This window comes from Crassostrea angulata, chromosome 4 (assembly GCF_025612915.1).
Source record: "Crassostrea angulata isolate pt1a10 chromosome 4, ASM2561291v2, whole genome shotgun sequence".
In the NCBI taxonomy this organism is placed as follows: domain Eukaryota; kingdom Metazoa; phylum Mollusca; class Bivalvia; order Ostreida; family Ostreidae; genus Magallana; species Magallana angulata.
This window is the reverse complement of record NC_069114.1, coordinates 35,913,123-35,936,400: the sequence shown is the minus strand read 5'-3', so window position 1 is coordinate 35,936,400 and position 23,278 is coordinate 35,913,123. Positions and strand designations below refer to the sequence as shown.

The following is a 23,278-nucleotide window of genomic DNA, read 5'->3' as shown; positions in this document are numbered from 1 at the left end:
ATGCAAAGGATTTGGTTGAGATGTTATTGTTACATTTACTGCCTCTATATAAAGTACAACTGGACACAACAACCCAAACCTAACAGTATAGCATTTCGATCCTTGATTTGAAAGGTCATTATTCCATTTAAAAATACTTCTATTTTGCACTTTGATAATATATCATTGGCGCCAGATTTTTAAATAAAACTTAAAATTTACCTATAGTTACTAGATATATACTTCAACATGTGTTATAAATTCAGGATTTAATTACTAGTGACTTATCGTATATAATATGAAAATATGCCTTTTTGAGTTTCAGTCAAAATCATCAACAGCTTAATACGAATCATTATGTTGACTTAAAAATGATATGTCCTGTGTAAGGGCACTTAATTGAAAATCTTTAATACCTAAACACCGATCAAAATTAATATAAACTGTTCTAAATGTACTAAAGGAAGAACTAAATTGGTCCTTTAATTAAAATTTGGCTTTTCACATCTTCCTCAACTTAACACTCATCACAGTTGGGTTGATTTTGTCTTTAGCCAACACATTTTTCTAATTTTTTACATAAAATTTTCTTCAATAAAACTTCGTAAATAACTCCCGAGTGAGTGCAGTAAATGAATTAATGCAACGTGCCCCTGAAATCTATTTACATAATTTCATCGCGGGCGTGGGGACAAATCTGCTATCGTAAACTTCTCAAACTGAATATTACCACGGTGGCGGTAAAGTTATCGCAAGCTGATTCCAAAATCTTCAGTATCGAGTAGAGAAAGGTAGACATAATTATTATTTATCTGGCTTGGTTTTAGTTCAGGACATTTATGAGTTTCTGTGTAAAACCGTATGTCAGAATTTGAACTAGACTGAAATGTCGTCACGTCAAGATTTGACATGTCATCATACCATAAGGCTTACCCACTAATTGTCATTATAACTCATTAGGTTTCCTAAAACCTACTCATTTTTGTTTCCTCGCTTGAATCCCAAATTTCGTAAATATTTGGTGTGCGCAGGGAATTTTTTCACGTAAGAATCGGCGCCATTCAACGTTCAAGAGGTCTTTCAAAGTGTTAAAGTATATGTGCGAAACATGGATTAAAAAATATGCTAGTGGAATAGGTAAGTGTACTTTTGGTGATGTATATTAAAGACGACATTCAAAAGATCGTTGCTAGGGTTCATGATTGGAGAACAGTTCACTAGATGCTGTAAAATGGATGGTTTTGGTGAAGAATGTCGGAAAATGAGCAACGCTTCTCGGTCATTTAAGATTAACACTACTAAAAATGGTTCAGCCGGAAACCTCCAACAGAGACAACTGGATAGAGACAGTATATATGAAAGTCAATGTGAAATGTGCTGGGAACGAACTAGGCTTTCTTCGTCTACGTGCATTCACTGTTTTAAGAATGAAATAAGAAATCCCAAACCTAATAGAAATAATATAGAACCATCTTTCATTGACTGGACATTATATGGTATCGAAATGGTAGTCGTACCCTTAGCTAATTCCAGGGAACACAATGTGATAGAACTAAAATATCAGGACGTGAAATCCAAGGATTTTAAAATCAGGAATGACCAATTTACTCAAAAAGAAGGAACAAATCTTTTCCCAGTAAGTATGGCCCTTCTCGATTTATTTCCTATTTCCTGATATGCAGTGTGATTAAGTATACACTCGATTACCTATTTCAATACGTGTTTTTCTGTCAAGAGGGCTGGATAGATGTGATCATTGGAAGCCTTTAATAGATCTCCTTAGGAAAAAGAGCTCTATATATGAAGATATAAAAACATTGAAATTTTGAAGTTTGAATTTATGGGGGTTTTCTTTACTTCATAATAGGTTATAGCTTAACAAGCCATTTTAAACATAAATGAACTAAATGTATAGTCGACTACTAATCTTATTACAATGGGTACACTGTCTAAAGTGTTATTTTTTTCAAGTCGCATAACAACTCCGGTATTAGATATTTTTGTTTTTTAGAAAACGTCTGATTCTATAGTGAAAAATGTATGATAGCCAGTATTTGACAAAGCTTTCTTTATATGCATGGTGATATCTATCTGCTTATAATGAACAATATTTTACATTAATTCATTCAGCCTGTCAACTGTCAAACACAAATCAATTATATGAATAGTTTTGTAAACATTTTGAATATCCTTAGGCGTGGTTACGGTTAGTGCGTGTTTCTTTCAATGATTTTAGACTTATTCATACAGTTTGTTTTTCGTTCACCTTTTTGGTTGCTTATGATTGTCAAAACAGCGTCTCAATGCGAGAGAGAAGTTAGAATATCATGATAAAGATTAATTAGCCTTAACGTTTTGTGTGCAAAGATACTTGAATATATGTGTCGTGGTTTCATTTAAGAAAAAAACCCACCTTTAACAATTTACATAAAATTGTTTACTCCAAACATTTAAAAGTATGTCAAAATACCACACACATTTCGCTTTTCGGAGATTTTAGCAGGATGGCAGTATGCTAGTTATCAAAACATCAAACGCAATATTTCAATTCAGTTGCTAAATACACACGTTTATATATGCCACAAAGTCAATATTTGACATTTTTTGTTTCTTTGCGTGAAATGTTTGATTAATAATATTCGTTTTCCAATGTGCAAGTAGTAAATTTTTACCCCAATCTTATCGAAAATATATAAAGATTCCATGAGTAACACATATATAATTTGCGAAAATATTAAAAAGAATACCCTAAATGTATTATTGATAAAACTAAATAAAAAAATGAAATGAAATAGATTCATCCCACACAGAAGCACAATTGCAGAAATGCCTGCTATCTTTAACATTGGCAGGATAACACTGTTGTATATGAGGACCTACTTATTATTCTGGTTGCAAATTTCATCCGCCAAAGACATGTTAAGATGGACAGGACAATTCCTTATCCCGGAATATATGAATATGTAATGATTCTAGTCTATAAAACAAGCATTCTTATGTTTTTGTTAAATGAACATAAAGCTGATACAATACTCCTGACTTACGACTTAGTTAGTCTCCATTGCTAGTACCTTAAAATACTATAAGTGCTGAGAAAATCTTAAACTTAGTACTATCGTGTTAAAAATTAAAATAAAGTTCAAAATTAAAACTTTTGTATAGTTCTTGTTTTACAGACGTTATGAAAAATTATCACATTTGGACTAGCTCAAACTCATAGTTCAATACGTGTTTATTGCATTCTTGTTTATTTGACTCTAGAAGAGGACCATTAAAGCATACAAGGACATACCGATTCCACTGAGCAACAACAGTGGTGCATCCATCACAACAATACTATTGATCATACTGATGGCGATCACATATACTACGGCAGCAGCACAAGGTTTTTAATTTTGTTTTAATTCCCTCAAGAACTTCTCTCATACTCAAACATGCCATTTATGAAGAGTTAATTTTTAAAATCTTTCATTTGCAATTTGTTTGTAGAAACACATCAGTGGGATGTGTCAATGGTAGTTGATAATGTGGATTATACTTCTGGGATGGAGAAAAACATGTCACGCGAATTTACCGACCTCGCAGACACTTTGTGTTTAGGAGTAAGTCATGAAATATACTGTGGTTTCATCAATATTCGTTTGATACCAATTTTCGTAGATTTCGTAGTTAAGTTGATCCATGAAATTAAAGGTTCAATGAAGTGCAATTTCTATTAACATTTTGTATTGATAGGGTCATTGGCCTTGAATTTATGTATCCTTGAAACTGTGATTTTCACTTTATCCAGGAAAATTGATACCCTTGAATATTAATGAAATCACAGTATGTAAATATTCATTTGAAAATTTGTTTGGCATACCTTTGTTTTGCTCTTGTTTTTCTCCAAAGCTTACTAGCTTTAACCCCGAATTACTTTAACACTGGAAAAAGAATGCGTGTTGTATCTCATCGTTTTTTTTCAGCTATCAGGTTATCTTATGGAGAAAAAGGAAGAGCGAGTTGGATGCCATGTGGAACATCTGAGGTAAAGCATGCTGCATGGCCTTACAACTGTTTTTGAATCTTTCTCATTGATTTGTTAAAATCTTTATATGAGCTACCTTTCATCAATTCCATTATACATGAGAAACAACCACGGTATTATACAATATAAAAAATTAACATGTCTTTCAGAAAATCCGCCACATCCAAGGTGGAAGTCAGCTTGACAATTGACAACCTCCCCCTTAAGGTATTTGGATCCAAGGATAAAGTTCTTAGCAGAATACTACAAGACTCTAGGCATCTCAGCAAGAACGGCAAAGACTTCATTGAAATCAAGAGTTACCTCATTCCAACAACATCCATACACGTGGTGCAAAATACCGAGACAGGTCCACAGTTATCAAGTATGTAAAATTCTAGGCCATATTGCAGTTTTTAAAGTTCATTCGATCAATGCCATAAATCTGAAAATCATTTTTGTTTGTTTAGCTATTTTGTTGCTCAGCTTTGTATGGATCCAAAAAGGAGATCTATAAATCAAAATACATGTTTTTGGAATTTTTTTCATGGAATTTATTTAATTCTATTCATTCCTATTTTATCAGAACCAATACTGGACAGTGAGCGACCAAGAAGAGGAGTTAACACCTCCAAACTTCCGGTGGTCAGTGAGGGCACCCCCGTGGTGACTACCACCCCGAAGTCACGTGTCACCACCGTGGAGATCGTGTGGGCCACGAACTGGTGGGACGTGTTCCTGTCCAAGTATCAGTGGGGGGAGGAGGATTTATTTGGTTCCGAGACAGGGGCAACTCTCTCCAGACTTCCTGGTAAGATGGCAGTTCTTAATTTAATTAATAATTAAGATAATATTTAGGATATATATAACACGGTAGTTCATCGAATGCTCCAGCGTTTCGTTGTGGTACCAAAATTAAAATTTGACTTTAATTACTTAAATTACGAACGTATTCATAGTTTTACCATAATATAATTGGACAAACTGTTTATTTACTTAAGCGGAAAACATTGAGTTTCGTTACTAAATAAAACTTAATGTCGTTTTGTGGTTTTTAATTTCTATAACGATAACTTTAATGACCTCCACTGAAAACAAAAACAAGGAGACAACGACCTGTAAATACAGTTATTTCTGACGTTTACATGTGCATTTGTTTGGTACATTGACTTGATCGAAGTTAAAAAGTAGGTATTTTTTGTGAAGTTCATGCGATTATTCAATTTCTAGTAACCTACACATGATTAATGCGTGTCTGAAATAATTACCACGATCAGCGATTACCGCGACTGTTTCCTGAGTGACACGATGACCCTTCCATGTCAGAATGCCAACGATTTCATTTTATTTTTTTGCTAAGATCATGTCTGATTGATTCATAATTTGATATAGAAATTCATAAAATACTTAAATTTTGATGTTATGCAATGATATTTTAAAGTTTCAATAATGAAAATAGTTAAATTTTAATGAAATTGTATGAAATCTTTATGCTTAAATATATGTACAATGTATATACGTATATTTTTGTTTGTTTTGTCATATTTTCCGAATATTACTTTTATATATGCGCAGATGAAGAATGTCAAAATAAAAGCAGGGACAAGTTCAAATAATTAGACCGACCTTGATTCAAATTTATTCTTCGATGAAGATGAGAATGGAAAAATGCGTTGGCGTGGCGACAGAAAACATCTATAAATCATAAAACATTCTTATTTTCAGAAAGAGAACTAGGCGTTTTGACAACGTTGTATAAAGTTTGTGCAATAAACAATGAGGAAATGCAATAATTAGGAATTGTTATCAATCATATAAAATTCCAAATTATCTTATTTTAAATGAAGCATATGTATATAAATTTTTCGACCATTGAGCTCAAACTTTATTGAAACCTTTTAAAAGGGCATTTCATTAATTCGAGCGAAAAAAATCACGAACGAGTCATGTTCATAAGATAATAATTTGCAAGCGCATCATCTCGCTCGTAGCTCGACAACTGACATTCAAATTGTCATTATTCCGTTATCAATTAAAACATTTCTAGCACTACTAAAGCACTGCAAACATTAGGAAAAGGCAAATGCAATTTGCAAATTGTCATCCCAAACTGTGATCATGCTTCTTGAATTTTTTATTTATCGTATGATAACAAAGTCTTATATACATGTAGATATACGAACAGTACACTATCATTGTTGTCACGTTTTCTGTTGCCACTGTCATTGTTGTCCCTCTCTTTGTTGTCACTGTCTTTTTTGTCACTCTCTTTGTTGTCACTGTCTTTTGTTGTAACTATCTTTGTTGTCACTGTCTTTGTTGTGACAGTCTTTTGTTGTCACTGTCTATGTTGTGACAGTCTTTTGTTGTCACTGTCTTTGTTGACACTGTCATTGATGTCACCACTTTGCTGTTTCCGTCTTTGTTGTACTACCTTTGTTGTCACTGTCATTTGCTGTCATTATCTATGTTTTCATTTTCTTTGTTGCCACTGCCCTTGTTGTCACAGTCTTTTGTTGTCACTGTCTTTGTTATCACTGTCTTTTACTGTCAGTGCCATTTGTTGTCACCATTGCTGTGGTCATTTTATTTGCTGTCACTTTATTTGTTGCAACTGTCATTGTTGTCACCTACTTTGCTGTCATTGTTTTTGTTATCACTGTGTTTGCTGTCACTATCTTTGTTGTCGCTGTCTTTGTTGACACTGTTATTTCTTGTCAATATCTTTGCTGTCACTATCATAGTTGTTATTGTATTTGTTGTCCCTATCTCTGCTATCATTGTCTTTGTTGTCACTGTCTTTTGTTGTCATTGTCTTTTTTGACATTCTCTTTGCCCTCACTATCTTTGTTGCCACTGTCTTTGTTGTCATTGTATATGTTGTCATTGCCTATTTTTGTCACCGTCTTTGTTGTCACTTTCTGTGTTGTCACTTTCTTCATTGTTTATATGGTAGAAGTGGACAACTGCCTCCACGAGGACATGTGTAAGAATGGGGGCACCTGTGTCAGTGACGAGATGTCCTACTCCTGTGTGTGTCAAGGAGGCTGGACAGGAGTCCACTGTGAAAAAGGTATCAAAGGAGAGAGAGAGAGAGAGAGAGAGAGAGAGAGAGAGAGAGAGAGAGAGATTTTCGATAACAAAATCTTGTCTTTTACGCAAATAAATTCTGACGTATTGTTTCCTAAGAAATGTTATGCATGCAATCTTCAGTATCTACTTTGTATTGTAGACTTGGACGAGTGTGCGAGGAATCCCTGTAATGGACGACCCTGTACAAACACTGTCGGATCCTATCGGTGTGCTTGTCCAGATGGATTCACAGGAAAAGATTGTACCGAAGGTCAGCATTATCCAGCTGTATCAAATAAATACTTTAAAAAAGACAATTTACTGTGCAATCATCATTATTTACACATAAGGTTATAAATCAAATCTTACTACATTCATGCCAGAGAATAATTTTTGCTAAAAAACTTATTGAAATTTCAAGAACATAGATATCATTTTGATGCTTAACAAATATTTCATGATTAGGATTCGATGCATGTGTACATATCAAAGAATATTAAGAAATCTTGGTTTCAATTGAAATATTCAGATATAGACGAATGTAGGACCAATCCATGCACGAATAATGGAGTCTGTAAAAACAATAACGGATCCTACCTATGTACATGCTCTCCAGGATGGACGTCCAGCAACTGTCAAGATGGTAAGATGCATTCTGTCAATCATTCTGAAGGGTGTGCATACTACAAGGGGGTGTGTCCGTTTTGACAGCAAGCTCTAGGTACTGATGATTATGGGCACAGTGAACTCGCAATTAAAACGGGCTTTATATCCATTATTTTTGGCAAAATTGCTTAATTGCGATTTAAACGGGCTTCGTACCCATAATTATTTTTATAAACGTGCTCGCGTGGTCAAATGGGCTTTTTATTTGTATGATACCCTCTTGAGCCTCAGGCTCATATTACATAGAATGTCTCTCATCCTTCACACCCCTAATGGTGTGCTTGGATGAAGGACCATTTTTGGCACTACTAGTATTGGTTCGCGATCATAACGGGCTTGGTACCCATATATAATTAAATGTTCGTATTTCATAATCTTTATTCATGTTGACACATTTCATATATTTTTTTAATGAAACAGATGTCAATGAATGTGATTCCAGTCCATGTAAAGAGGACAGTGTATGCGTTAATAGTGAAGGCTCATACACGTGTGAATGTGAGAAAGGATGGGGAGGGAAGAACTGTACGGACGGTAAGTCACGGAGCCGTCGTGCCTCTCGGTCTTTGTATGACATACTAGTATTATTACGGCTAAATGGTATTTTTTTCAATTGATGTCTTTATATACAATTAAGGATACAATGTCTTTTGTTGGTATCGAGGCAAATTGCAATTACATTGTAACAGCATTAAATTTTTCGCAGAGTGACTGGTATCGTCTGAATAAAACATCCTGTTTCTTGCATGTATATTAGTATAGCTCTTCGGAATCAGTGGATTTCGTTATGACGTTTACTGAATATTTCTTTTATCAAATAAAATTAAGTATACACATTTCAACAAGTTAGAAGCATTAGGGACATATTCATAAGAAAACATCTATCAAAACCTTCTGGAGAACTACAACCCTCCATGCAGTGTGTAATATTATTTTCAATGGTAAAGATCTGATATATTCTAAGTTTAACTTTGAAATTCAGCTTGTTTTACATGTACCTTGAAAGTGATTTTGCAAAGGTAAATACTAAGACGTTACTTGAGTATAAGTCCGATGTACATGTAGTGGTTGTAGATGACCAATATAACGGTAGGTCATGGGCCTCGTTTACTTGTCCTATTTACCAAAATATAATATAATTAAGATTGAACAGATAGACGTTTTTGTTCTGAGCATGACATTTTTCTATCAGCACTAGCAAATCAATTTTTTGAAAAGATTGTCGGAATTTTAAAAACAAATAAAATGTCAGAAACGACCATTATGTTTCTCATTTTGCGGGCCATGTGAAGATTTAATAACGACAATAAAGAATAAATTTTTACACACCGCTACTCGTGATATGACCAAACAGTGATAAATTACGTTCGTTTGTTTTTGTTGTCAACAAGAAGAAAAAACGTCAAAATTAATGTTTTCACAGTCTTGGTTGACTAAGAATGCATTTATGGTCATTCTGATCGATGTATTATCATTTTTTGCAATTATTTTCATGTACTGTATATTATCTTCATTTAGATGTTGATGAATGCTCTACCTCTCCGTGTGGAAACAACGGGGTTTGTAAAAATACTGTTGGGTCTTTCCAATGTTCCTGCAGTGAGGGGTGGTCAGGAAGCACCTGTGAAAACGGTATGACTCAACACATATTAATCAAAGTGATTTAAAAATGAATAACTAAAATTTGACTTTGAAAATCTTATTGTTATAAACAAAAAAAAAAAATAGTGTCAGAAAAATTATGCTTTTGTTTAAATTCGAGAGCTTAATTTCGAGAGTTTAATTTATTAGGAGTAGATTTGCATTCAGTGGTATTTTGTTCTTTTTTTCTTCAAAGATCTAGACGAATGCTTATCATCTCCTTGTCACCATGGAGCTGTGTGTAAGAACACCAAGGGAAGCTACTCGTGTTCATGCAATGAGGGCTGGTCAGGCAAAGACTGTAATGAAGGTATTTTGAAATTATAATCTATACAATTTAGTTTTAAATTAAACATTCTTCTTTAGCATATCATCGAATGAAAAGCTGTTTTGTACAGGCAAAAAAAGAAGATAACGTTTTACTTTCTTATTTGTAACACTTTGTAGTATGTTTCTAAAAAAAATTGGAAAATATCTTTATCGTAGATCTGTCTCTTAACTCAGACATGCATTTTGTTATTTAATCAAGACATCAATGAATGTGAATTCCAACAACCTTGTGCCAATGGTGGACTCTGTACAAACACTGAAGGGTCGTTTGAATGTACGTGCGCCGCTGGATGGACAGGGGTCAACTGCACCGACGGTAATTAAAATTAAACAAATAGGTATATGTCTGCATGCTTGATAAATTGTTTAACGTGCCTAACATAATATAAATAAAAAGTCATTATCCAAATATGCAACTATGATTTGTAAACTTTGACTTAAGGAAAAGAATTAAACTGTCGTAATGTCTCTTGATTGAAATCATTAAAAATAAGATAGAAATGCAGTTAAAAGTGTTTTGATTCAAAGTTGTCAATTACAAACAATCGTCCAAATATGATCAACATTCATATTACATGTATGACTAAAATTTTGACTGAAGTCTGAAAATTTGTAATGCTTCATGATCCTGAGGCCAGATCTAGTAGAATGCTTTACATGAATTTGTTATTCAGTTTTAAGCTTAATTCTATAGAAGTATTTTCATACATATGCATGTATGTAAACACATCAGTAATATTTGATCCAATTCGTTCTTCAGATGTTGACGAATGTTTCGATTCTCCATGTGGGGAGAGTGTTCCTTGTGTCAATGTAGAAGGCTCCTATTCCTGTGAATGTTTAGATGGATGGACGGGCAAAAACTGCACGGAAGGTAGACCATTCTAATACAAGTTCTCAAAAACTTTGACGCCCTCTGATTGATACAGAAGCATTACGGTTTTTTTCAATCAAAATTTGACCCGGAGAAATTGGTGTCTTAGCATGTCTACCAAAGTTTAATTATAATCCTAAGATTGATTTTTTTCTCAAAGATTTAGCGTAGTCCTATATATAGGTAGAGATGACAATAACATTTTTCTTAAAGTTTAGAACATAACAAAATCAATTGATTCTGAAGCTTTAAAACTAATATTTGAAATTATATTTTCCCTTTATAGTTTAGAATATAAAGACAAATTCCCATTGCTTCTGAAGCTTTTGAAACTGAAATTTGACCATATCTCTAACATGTACATGTGTATCGTTACTAACAACATCAACTTTCAAATGCTTTGCAGACGTAAATGAATGTGAAATCCAACAGCCTTGTGCTAATGGCGGAGTCTGTACAAACATGAAAGGAACGTTTGATTGTACTTGTGCTACAGGGTGGACTGGGACTAACTGTACTGACGGTTAGTAACTAATCAGATTTAACAGTATTTTATTTCAGACGACAACATGCATTGACTAATTTTGGCTCTCTAGTCGATAGCTATTCCGTTTTAAAAAATCAAATTGGCTGGATTTTTTTTCTGTTAAAATTTTAAGCATAAAATGAAACAAAATGTGAACGAATTGATATCGAATAAAAATTAAAACATCTGTATGTGAAACCCGTTGCTGCACAAATCAATAAGTATAGCATTATTGTATTATGCATGGATATAAGTATCGATCTCGGTAGAAAAGGGTTTCCAACCAGTGATACGCAGAAGATCAAATCATAAACCCTTGTTAGCAAAGATAGGAAAGATTCCCTTTTAAATAAAAAATTACACGTTTCAGACGTTGACGAGTGCGTTGATTCCCCGTGTGGAGACGGTGTCCCCTGTATCAATGTGGAGGGGTCCTATTCCTGTCGCTGTCTGCCCGGGTGGAGCGGCCAGAACTGTACAGAGGGTGAGGCACCGTGTCTCTTTTATTCAAAATAAGATTATCATTAATTTTGTTTTCCCAAATTCTTCAGCTGGAACTAAAAACTATTTAAATACAGAAATAACATTATTTTCATGGCATATAAGCATTGTACTATTCAACTTATGAATATATTCTTGTCCACAGATATCGATGAGTGTACCGATGGTCAAGCTCTGTGCTACAATGGAGGCTCTTGCGTGAACTTGGAGGGGTCATATAGATGCGACTGCATCAATGGCTGGACGGGGAAATCTTGCGATGAAGGTATATCATTTATGAGTATAAATGGAGTTTTTAGGCTCTGTTTTTTCTTTGATTAAAGTATTACCATGTACATGTACTTGCATACCCGGTTGTTTGATTTAACCAGATTTGGACGAGTGTGCTGACTCCCCTTGTCCTGATGGCAGTAGCTGTATAAACCAGAACGGCAGCTTCCTATGTGACTGTATGGAAGGATGGACGGGCCAATATTGTGAGCTAGGTAAGTCTTGACCACTGTCTCAATATATGTCAACATATGGCACTATTCTGTTGGTAATAATTAAGAATTTTAAAGAGGTTGCGTTTTCTTTTGAACAGATATTGACGAGTGCCTGTCAGTTGACTGTGGCTATGAAGGCGTCTGTAACAATATGAACGGATCCTTTGCGTGTGATTGTCCATCTGGGTATACAGGAACACCTTGTGCAGGTAAGATGAAAGTTCATCTTTCTAATTAACATACAACACACTTTTCAATATACTACCAGAATATAATTTGCACAAAATTTTAAAGGAATTGTCAAAACTCATCTAAGAGTATATATTGAATCTTAAGATTTTTTGTTAAGCTAAATAGTGTTATTCTTTCTAACTATCAACAATTTTCAACTGCCAACAAATCCATAACAAATTATAGTCTATCATAAAGTTATTCAGTAATACTAAAAGGCAGAAGTGACATCATCAATTAAATGTTAATGCATTGTGTGTAGATGTCGACGAATGCAGCGATGATCCTTGCATCAATGGAGGAATCTGCAAAAATAATGTTGGTTCATTTACATGCACATGCGCACAAGGATGGGAAGGCGAAACATGCAGCAAGGGTACTAATCAATGGCATAGAATCTTACTTCTGCATAAGTCCTTAAGATGATTTACTATAAATTGATTCAACTAAAAAAAATAATTGAAATAGGGAGTGTGGTATTTTCCTTTTACTTTGATTCAAAAATTCCGTTTCTCATTTTCAAAACATTCTTATTTTTAGACGTTGATGAATGTGCCAAAAATCCTTGTTCTAACGGAGGAGTGTGTCAAAACATGGACGGGACTTACCACTGTGATTGTCCAGCATCTTTGGTTGGAAAGGACTGTACAGCAAGTAAGAATACTACCCTCTTTAATACTAAATTGTAATTTGGTAATTTAGATACAGTTAATAAACATTACCAAAGAATCTAATGAATTTGTTTTACACTCAAGAAAGTAAAATATTGTTTTAACTTTAACGGTCGTAATTTCACAGCTTCTCTCTAGAACATATGTAAAGGGCATTAACTTCTTATTATCAACCCAGCCTCTTATGACAAGAAATGCCAGTGATAGAGACTTTAAACATTTAATATTAATCATGTACAATATATTTCTAATGACACCTGAACTCCAACGTACATGTATAAACAAAACAAAAATTAGATTGTTATTAGTATGAATAAACATTCTATGAAGCGACTTACTGAAAACTCTATACATGTAGACCTGTGCTATAGTAATTTGTGAATAATTATTGTGTTTTTGATCATACAAAAATCAAATAAACGAACTTTCGTGTGTTAGGAATGTTTTTGATGGGAGCTGAAGGACAGTACGGTTCTAGCGTCACCATTAGTTGCGGGGTTCAGGGTCTAGACGACTGGCAGACTATTGAAATCAGACACAACAACAGGACACTCTACCAAGTAAACCCTAGCGGTCTGTTCACCGACTTCACAAACAGCAGGATAGCCATCAACAGTACCGCGGTCAGCAATGGAGCCGAAGTGTCCCTTACCTTCAGAGATCTCCACTGTGAGGATGATGGCCAATATCAATGCATGGTGGACGGGAACCCTAAAAACACCATGAATCTTGTAGTGAACAGTAAGGAGATATAAATAGATACTTGCTATTAAATCCTACTGGTATAATTCCATGAAGCAACAATGTTACGATAAAAAGGAAAACCTTTTTAGAAGTAAAATTCCATGAAACAAAGTCCAATGCCTTGCAAAATTATTACATTCTGTTGATGGACTTGTGATCAAAATTTTGGTTGACAGCTAATATGTACACATTTGGACTTTTTGTGAAGTGTATGTAATATGTTAATGTAACGTTTTTTCTTATGATACATACGTTCTCTAAGATAATATACCAAATTATTTACTTTTTTATTTAATGAACTTTAAAGAATAAAACCACATGTCATGAAATATAAAGAAAATTGCATAATTTTTTGCACTTTTAGAACCTTCCTCTGGAGAACCAACTAGAATTATTAAACAAGAGAGGTTCGTGGATAACCGTAACACAGTCAGCATACAGTGTCAGGGACACCCCTCTTATCCGAATGGAAATCTCAAATTCCAAGTCAAAATGAAGAACGAACTAGCTTTCAAAGATTTTACCTTTCCGATTGATGTCCAAAACGAGCTCTCTGCCGACTGTTCACGGACACAGATTGTGACGATAACTTCCGCTTTTGACCAGAACTGGGACCAGGCGACCATTAAATGTTTGGAGGACGATTCCGGGAACTTCGACGAAACAGTTTTGGATATTGTACCAGGTTTGTAGTTTTCTTTCTGATGAGTAATACACTACATGGAAATATGAATCATGGGTACTGTACTTTGTGTCCATTCACTAAAGATAGAGAGGCAAATTGAAATAACTATACCTAGGTAATGATATATATATATATATATATATATATATATATATATATATATATATATATATATATATATATATATATATATATATATATATATATATATATCGGAGATATGATAATTTGATATCTGGTGAAAAATGTATTTTGTTTAATTCAATGTGTATCAGAGTTAAATTTTATATATTACAGATAACTATTGTGTAAGAGCACCTTCGAACACCATGGTATACCTAGAGCATCCACACAATCCAAGGAAATTTGTTCAATGCTCGAACCAACAACCTACGATCGTCCAGGAATGTGACACTGGCAGTTGTTTTAATGAAAATGATCAGAAATGTGGATCTTGTATCAAAGGTAGATAAAGTAATCAAAGTACTGAAAGTACTGAAAAGCGCTAAGCCGGGAAGAAAATTTTAAAAATATATCGATCGACATGAAAATACATGTAAAGAATCATATTGTTCGTTATTGAGAAAAATGCACTTAATATATAAAATCGAAATTTCAAATTTACAATTATATAACAATCTGCCTTAAAGCTTGTTTAAAAAGATATTGCTTGATTTTAAAATTTTAGCAATTTCTGGAAATTGAGATCATTTGTAGTAATTTTATAATGATATTGCTTGTTAGTTTTAAACATATTTCGCTACTGTTTAGCAGAGCTACAGAGTGCATGTTTCTTGTAAAATTAGATTGTCGCCAGTAACAACGATCAAATGATGATTAATATTTATTTATGTTTATTTGCTAATTTTCATAATTTCTTTGTTTTTACACCTGACAACTTCCAAACAAAAAAAGATGAACACTAAAAAATACAGTGACAAATTACGATACCAATATTATTGCAAAATAAAAAGCCAAAAAGTTTTGACAAAAGTAAGATAATACTAATCGCATTAAGGATCTTCCTTACAGGGAATGCTACTTATTCTTTAAAATATAAGCTTTGGTATTCGAACAATATTTCCAGCCTTATTTAATAATACACCATGCAAAGACCCCTAATGAATAAACATTACCAGATGTTAGAATATCAAAATGGAGTCGCTTAATTCTTTTCATTTAAGCATCAACTAGACGGTCTCTTCTGGGGTATATTTTAGGTTATATCATTGAATTTGATGAAGTCTAGCTCACATCTCATCAGACGTAAAAAGTATCGTGTTGTTAACAAGTATTATTAAAAGGATGTTGTCATGGACGCCTATGCAGATGTCACAAAGTATTTCACCGTAGGTTCACGTCAAAACCTATCTGAGGCAAAACCATTCGAATTCTTCTTCAAAATTGGGCCGTTTTCGACTGCGACAGGGGCTACCTTTTTATGAGATGAAAAAAAATACCGATATGTGTAAGATGTCTGACTATTCACGTTTTGTAATAATGCGAGCTAGGTCATTTTTGTGATGTGTGTTGTTTTTAATGGGAAGAAAGGTGATAGGTTCTTGCCTTGTGGTCTTGTGGTTTTCAAGCACACGTGTAACTTCGACGTAAACAAACTCTCGCTCCTTGCTGGATGTACCTGTGTTTTGCTACTAAATTGTAGAAGCTTTGATTTACAAAATATCAAAAGGATTTTCGCAGAAGTTTGTAACTTGTATCTAAAGATGCGCATTTATGGTAGGGATTTATAGTAAACTTGAATACTGTATTGACACCTGCAATACATACAAGGTCTGCCGGAAAGGCCTGAGAAGTTGCCATTGGATGGAAGAACTGTTTTCACCAGCGTATCAGAGGTCGTATTAAAGAAAACTCTTAGCCATGTAATAGGGTACGGGTTCTGTTTAGAAAAAAGTGAACTCAGAAAACTTTCAGTTTTTTTCCGACGTTATCAAGCAATATTAAATCGGCAAGGTTTCATTTCATATATGCTAATATAATGGGTACAGTTATCACATAATACGCGAACTTATTTAAATATCTAATAGTTACATGTATATTTAATTCATAGCAATGTTGAATCTTACAAATCACTTTCAATTTTTACTGTTACTAAGTGTTTTTATTACTGCGTAATTTGTCCATACTGCACATAAATTAGATCATTAATAAAATCATATTTGCAAATTAAACGAGGTTAGCTGGTATCACTTTATAAAGATTATTACATATATTTACAGTAGTATTTCAAGTAACTCGACAGTTATATTTTTTTTTTATAAATAATAATCAAATCATTGGTTTTTGAAAATTATAATATTACATATCAATGCAAATTGATAGAAAAATATTCCTGAAATATTGCATACAGAAAACGAAGCCTAAAATAATGTTAATAAAAAGCAGCACAAATTATCGTGGAAAAGGTGTTAATCAAAAAATTTTGTATAAAAAATTCTGCATTTTTATTTAAAACATGGTGTTCATAACTGTAACATATATGATTTAAAACACTCAAAACCTATTGATGTAGAATCATTCCAATTATTAATAAACACCTAAAACACAACCTAATGCATATAAAATCCATTTTTTTCTTGATATGGCTTTTGGAGCACCCGTATCTGATATATAATAATGACATTTAAATGAAACTTATTGTTAATTTAATATTTGTAGAACAAATGCATCTGCATGCAGGATAACTTCAATTTATATAAGTTCTCCCTACTGCAAACTTACGATATTTCAAGAATACGTCATCTCCAGGGTACGACCTCTCCAGCATCCGCCAGTAGGTGGCGGTATATAGGAAACGCGAAAACGAAAGTGGAAGTAGGTTTAGAAATCTGGCGACAAAAAAGCGCTGCAGCTATGCTTAGCGCTTTAAAAAAGAAAAAGATTTAACCCACATTTATATCGTAAATTAAAAAAAAAGGAATAAATTGATTATTGTTTCAATTATTTTTTGCCATTTTTCACTCAGTGATTTAGTAAAAAAAAAAAGTTAACGTGTGACCTTAGTTAACACACATCTTAATACTTGTTGAATGTTTATACTTGAAAAAAAAGGGTTGTACTTCATACTGTGCATATTAAAGCTTCTTCAACTAAAATTGAATTTTCGGAATAAATTTGTTTTAAAAAAATGGATACTAGTATTTTTATCATGTATTAGTTTTGCCTCTAAGAAACAAGGATGTGATAGTGCTTTGTCTGCAGCAGCAAAAACGAGTCAAAACAATACTTTTCAACATCGTACATACAATCAAATAATGTAAATTATCTACACACCATTTTGATTTTACACTTTATCAGAGTAATAAAAGCTGAGGCAATAGAGTTCAATACAATTTTTGGAAGTGAATTTGGTTTGTTGCTCCTGTTGATAGTAGACTGTTTACAAAATTGAAAAGTCGTCCTTGTGAAAAAAGTACCTATCTTGTTTTATAGAGTGTTCAGAAAACCCGTGTAGCAATGGCGCACCCTGCTGGATTGTGAATGGAGTTTTAACTTGTGACTGTGTCCCAGGCTGGGGTGGTTCACTCTGTGAGCAAGGTCAGCTCCTTGTCTATCTATCTTTTCGGGTGGAATGAAAAAATCCTCTCTCTCTCTTTTCTCTCTCTCTTTCTCTCTCTCTCTCGTTGAATATTTTATCTTTGCGCTTTCATTGTTTGATCTTATATCTTTTACAGACATAGATGAATGCATTTCTTCCCCATGTCATAACGGGGGATTATGCAAAAACACTCCGGGTACCTACATGTGTGATTGCACTGCTGGCTGGCAGGGACCCCTATGTGAAATCGGTAAATTACTACTTACTGGTCTTAAATCCTGCATAAAGCAATGTAGTTTCGTCGTAAATGATTGATACATATACTTGATGAGCTTGTATGTACATACTTAATATTTAGGAATTTGTGTGCTCTCCTTAAAATTCAATGATAAATAATCTGTACGTATTTTTTGCGTATTTTCTTTAATATGAGTAATGTTAAACTTTTCAAAATATGTCACTCTATAACATTGTTAATCTTTAACATATAAATCATATGATGAGAGAAAAATAAATTGAATTGAAATATAACTGATATTGATTAAGTTAGAAGTACTTAAACATTTTCCTTTGGTTTACAGATGTAGATGAATGTTTGGCAAATCCGTGTGCTAATGGTGGTCAATGTTATAACAACATTGCTTCATTTACCTGTGTCTGCCCACCTGGATGGACCGGACCACGATGTGATATAGGTAAAAAATATCAAGAGTTTGATATAGTGACAATATTTCGAAAATAATGAAATAAGCATAATTATAAATTCAAACCACGTTCTCTTGAACTAGATAGGACTGGTTAAAATCTTCGAGAAATTCGAGAATTCGAAATATCAAAGGTTAAATACTGAAAGTTTATATGGTGGGGACTTACAGATCTTATTTGAGATATCCACTGTATTTGAGATATCAGTGTCTGAGATACAGAAGTTCAACTCTAATGTTAGTCAGATGTTTGAGATGTCAACGATGTTTGGAATTACAAAATAAACATAATATTTTTTTTGTATTTTAGACATTGACGAATGTTTGAATTCACCGTGTCAGAATAATGGTATTTGTCAGAACGCACCTGGGACTTACATGTGCGAATGTACATCGGGCTGGACTGGACTCTACTGTGAAGAAGGTGAATCTCTATTTTGTTTATGATAATTGATATTAACGCATTTTATACTGTTCTTACGTCTTTTACGCGTGCTATGACCTATCACAAATTTCTCAGAATTTAGAAATCCAGAATGCAAAGGTAAACGCTTTTCCCATTGTTATAGTCGGTTTTTGTTGTGGTTTTTTTTCAAATGAAGATAACTTCTTTTTTGAAAGTTTTTGTGTAGAAGTTCTGCAAGAGTTATTGTTCTTGAAAGAAGTATCGATATCTGAAAGAATATCATACTCTAAAACATATTTATTGTTTTAAAAATTTTAATAACTATGTTATTTGTAATAAAATTTCAAATCATCTTAATCAAATTGAGACATGCAATGTTTCAAACATAAAAAGTATAGCGATACTTTTATTCAATTAATGTTTATTTCGAAAGCAAGTACGTCACAAAATAGAGATGTTCCATGCCTTCTTATAAAATGTCTGCATGCTTAGAATTGTATTTAAAAAAAAATGCATATTCCGTCTTTCAATCTGTACATATTGTATATACATGTTAAAGCAACATATGCTTAGCAACAAAATTAAAAAATATAAGTAAATAAACACTTTCAGTGTGATCGATATTTTCTATAAGTATGACAATGAAATTTTCTATTTTATTCTATTTATTGGATATTGTTGAACATTGCCTTTTATGTTTTTTTAAATCCTAAGTTAATCGAGCCACAGAACCTGTAAACCTAATTTAGAGGGGCTTGATGATCGGCAATTTTTGACCATATCCGTTTCCTTTAGAAAAAGAGCTATATATAAAAATATTCAAAGTTTACAGCTATAATATTTGGATTTCTTCATGAATAAACAATATATATATTTTTTTTTATTTGCAATTTTTTGTTATTACATTTTTCACATTCATACATACACAAACACACTATAGATCATAAGTTATTATATTATAAAAGTTTGATACAATCAGGGGAAAAAAACTATATGACTTCTGCTCGAGATCTTGTATATATTATATATTACAGAAAAAGATTTTTCCATTCAGACCATATTGTAATATGTTTGTAAAAAGAAGAATGTCTAATTGCTAGACAACTTTCAATTTCATATCTAAAATGTAAATGACACATTTGCCCAGCAATGTTTGGGGTTTTTGTTATTACAAAGACATTGAAAAATATACTGTTTGGTAAATAAAATTAGAAAATAAATGACTAAATTAGACTTTGAGAGACAATATATTAATGGCAAAAGAAAACACCTCCGAAATCTTAAGGTAGATTTGCTGGGTAATTTGTAGACCACCCAGTATCCTTAAGAGGACTCGATGGCCGTGGCCATTATTAGCCTGCATTGGTCTCCTTTGAAAGAAAAGCTCCATATAAAACAGAAAAAATATCTAATTTTGAAAAAAAAAATGTTTTTTTTACTTCATTATAGTTTATAGATTAACAATCCATATTTTAAAATGTACTGGTGAATTTGTTTACCACCCAGTTTCTTTAAACACAAAGGTCATAACGTAACATAGTTGGATGGACAGTAAATATATTATGTCTCCGTATCCTTTCAGATATTGATGAGTGTTTTCTGAATCCATGTACCAACAACGGCAGATGTAACAATCTAATCGGTTCCTTCAGTTGTGATTGTCCGGAGCCTTGGTTTGGAAAGATCTGTGAAAGTGGTGAGCTGTTTTATCTTTAATTGAACGCGTGATAGCGTCGAATATTTTTGTGAAGTTAAGAAAATGAAGTAATACTTTTTTCCCCTTAAATTATGTTAAATTACTATGAAGACAATGTTCTTTCAGACATCAAAATGTATGAAAACCATCAAATAATGCCATAAAAGTCAATGAAGAGCATGAAACCTTCTTTTAATAAAACAAGAAATAAATAAATGAGCCATCTTAGGAGAATGCTAAGTATTAAACTATATAAGAAAAGCTTACGAAGAAAATGGAAGAAAAAATTTATTTATACTGTGTAGTTTGGTATTTTCAGTAGTAAAAAACGTGTTTCATTTTCATAATATCAAATAATAAAGTCATGCAAAATATAGAAATTCAGATCAATAGATTTATTTTACATCGAGCATCATATAAATTGTCATGTGAAAATAGGATTCAAAACATAAAAAAACAAAACATAGCGATAATAACTTAGTGCTCAGTAAATTAATGCGATTACGTAAGATATGGAATCCTCTCATACGTTTCCTTGTTATTAAACACCAGGTCTTTTCGTCGATGGACATCGTGGGGCCATTAACTCGGAGAAAGTTTTGGGGGTATCCTGTACCATATACAAATATCAGAACTGGAAATATCTAGATATTATCAGAAGCGACAAGAGCAATAGACCTGTCGTCAGAGTAATGTCGGACGGCAACATTAAAACAGCATTCAATAAGAGAAACGTGCAAGTCATCTACAAACCCGATGAAGCCATTGAACAGGCGGAAGTCTCTTTGCAGTTTACGCGCCTGCGCTGTCAAGATGAAGGAGTGTATAAATGCTTATTAGATAATGGTCAAAACCAAGATGCCAAAGTGGTCACAACAAGTAAGAAATATGACCATTATGTAACGAATACTTGTAGATTAAAGCATAAATGACAACTTTTAATTTTTGCGGAAAATTTATGTTTGATTATTTTTTCAATGGCTGATATAATTTACCAATGTCCTATATATCATTACAGACCCATCACGTGGAAAACCGGTCATTTCAAAGATTGAAGAGTTGTATGGAGAAGGAAACATTGCATTCAACTGTACAGGGTTTCCTGGTTACCCGGATGGTGACCTTGAATTCCAGATAAAACTTCAGAACGAAACAAGTTTTCATGACTTTACATTTTATAGTGCCAATAGAAAGAATATCGATTTGGGATGTGTCCGAAAACAATTTGTAAATGCTACATACTTCATGAATATGGAGTGGAACCAGGCCAAAATTAGGTGTAAAGCAAAAGGATCGGACATATATGATGAAACAAACGTTTATTTATTGTCACGTAAGTTCCAGTTTGATATTACTTAATTAGCAGAACATAATGTTTTTTGAAGTGATCTTTTATAATGTGCATTCTTGCGAAGTTGATAATTATACTAATTTTACCGTTGATTTAATATAGCCTCTGCAATTTTTTTCAGCGGAAATATGTGGTTCTGTTCGAGTAAATAGTGGCATTCGTCATCCATATAATCCTGGTAAATTCATCACCTGTACTAGGGAGTCGCCTAAAGTCCGAAACTGCCCAGGAACGACTTGCTTTGACGACAGAAGTCAACAGTGTCTTTTTACCTGTGATAATGATGATTAAGATATGTAAAACATCTAACTTCTAAATTATTCAAGTTTTTCACGTATTCTCTGCAAATCTCTCCAATTTGCAACCTTTTTCCTAAAATGTAACTGCATTATACAGCCCTGTAAATTTGTTTACATTAAATTGCGCAATATGTTATACAGAAGACAATAGATCAGATAGATTGATCGTGTATTGATCTTTGAAGAATGTGTAATGTATTGCATATTGATTGTCATAAATGTTTGAGTTCAAGTAGAGCGTGTACTTTGTGAGAAATTCGGATTACAAAATGTGATCTATAAATAAAAATAACATAAAACGTAAATTGTGAACAATTATAACAGAATTTTGATGAAGTGCGTTATAAGTATCACATTTGTATAATGTATTTTCTAAAACCAAATTGTGGTATTTTTATATCTGAATACCATTGACTTGGTGCAAAATGTTATGATTAAGGATACCTGTACCATGATATACCTGCTTCTTTTCAAACTCGAACTCTAGAATTTGACCATTAAGAAGATTTTATTTGATATTCACTTCTATAAATATTTTCGTTTGTTAAAAAATGATATTTAGGAATATATAGGTAGAATTATTAATACCTGTACTAAGTCTTTAAGAATTTCTTAACCATGTTATTTATACTGAAGGTTTGCTTTGTTTCAATATGGATCTAAAGTGAACATTTACGAAAATGTTTTTGCCAATTTGTGCAATTGTGCAATCAAAATGATGATTTAAAAGATTTGAAAACAAAAATCAAACGAAGGAGGATATTTCATTTCATCGATGTAAAAACGATATTGATTGTAGAGGGAGGGTATGTTTTTGTTTCATTATCAAATAAAATTCTTATTATCTTATTT

General features: G+C 33.0%; 1 protein-coding gene across 1 annotated transcript; it reads left to right on the top strand.

Annotated features, from left to right (window-relative positions):
* The first annotated feature begins 793 nt into the window (after positions 1-793).
* Positions 794-23,275, top strand: LOC128181237 (neurogenic locus notch homolog protein 1-like). Its single transcript, XM_052849550.1, has 32 exons — positions 794-1,615; positions 3,241-3,364; positions 3,469-3,581; positions 3,945-4,006; positions 4,156-4,370; positions 4,572-4,796; positions 6,942-7,058; positions 7,218-7,328; positions 7,587-7,700; positions 8,144-8,257; positions 9,242-9,355; positions 9,561-9,674; positions 9,894-10,010; positions 10,455-10,568; positions 10,975-11,091; positions 11,465-11,578; positions 11,741-11,860; positions 11,967-12,080; positions 12,179-12,289; positions 12,574-12,687; positions 12,852-12,965; positions 13,421-13,723; positions 14,091-14,411; positions 14,709-14,876; positions 17,865-17,969; positions 18,107-18,220; positions 18,552-18,665; positions 18,985-19,098; positions 20,663-20,776; positions 21,329-21,655; positions 21,795-22,109; positions 22,249-23,275. The coding sequence occupies exons 1-32, from the start codon at positions 1,178-1,180 to the stop codon at positions 22,416-22,418; spliced, it is 5,061 nt and encodes a 1,686-aa protein (XP_052705510.1). The 5' UTR covers positions 794-1,177; the 3' UTR covers positions 22,419-23,275.
* The last annotated feature ends 3 nt before the right edge of the window (positions 23,276-23,278 follow it).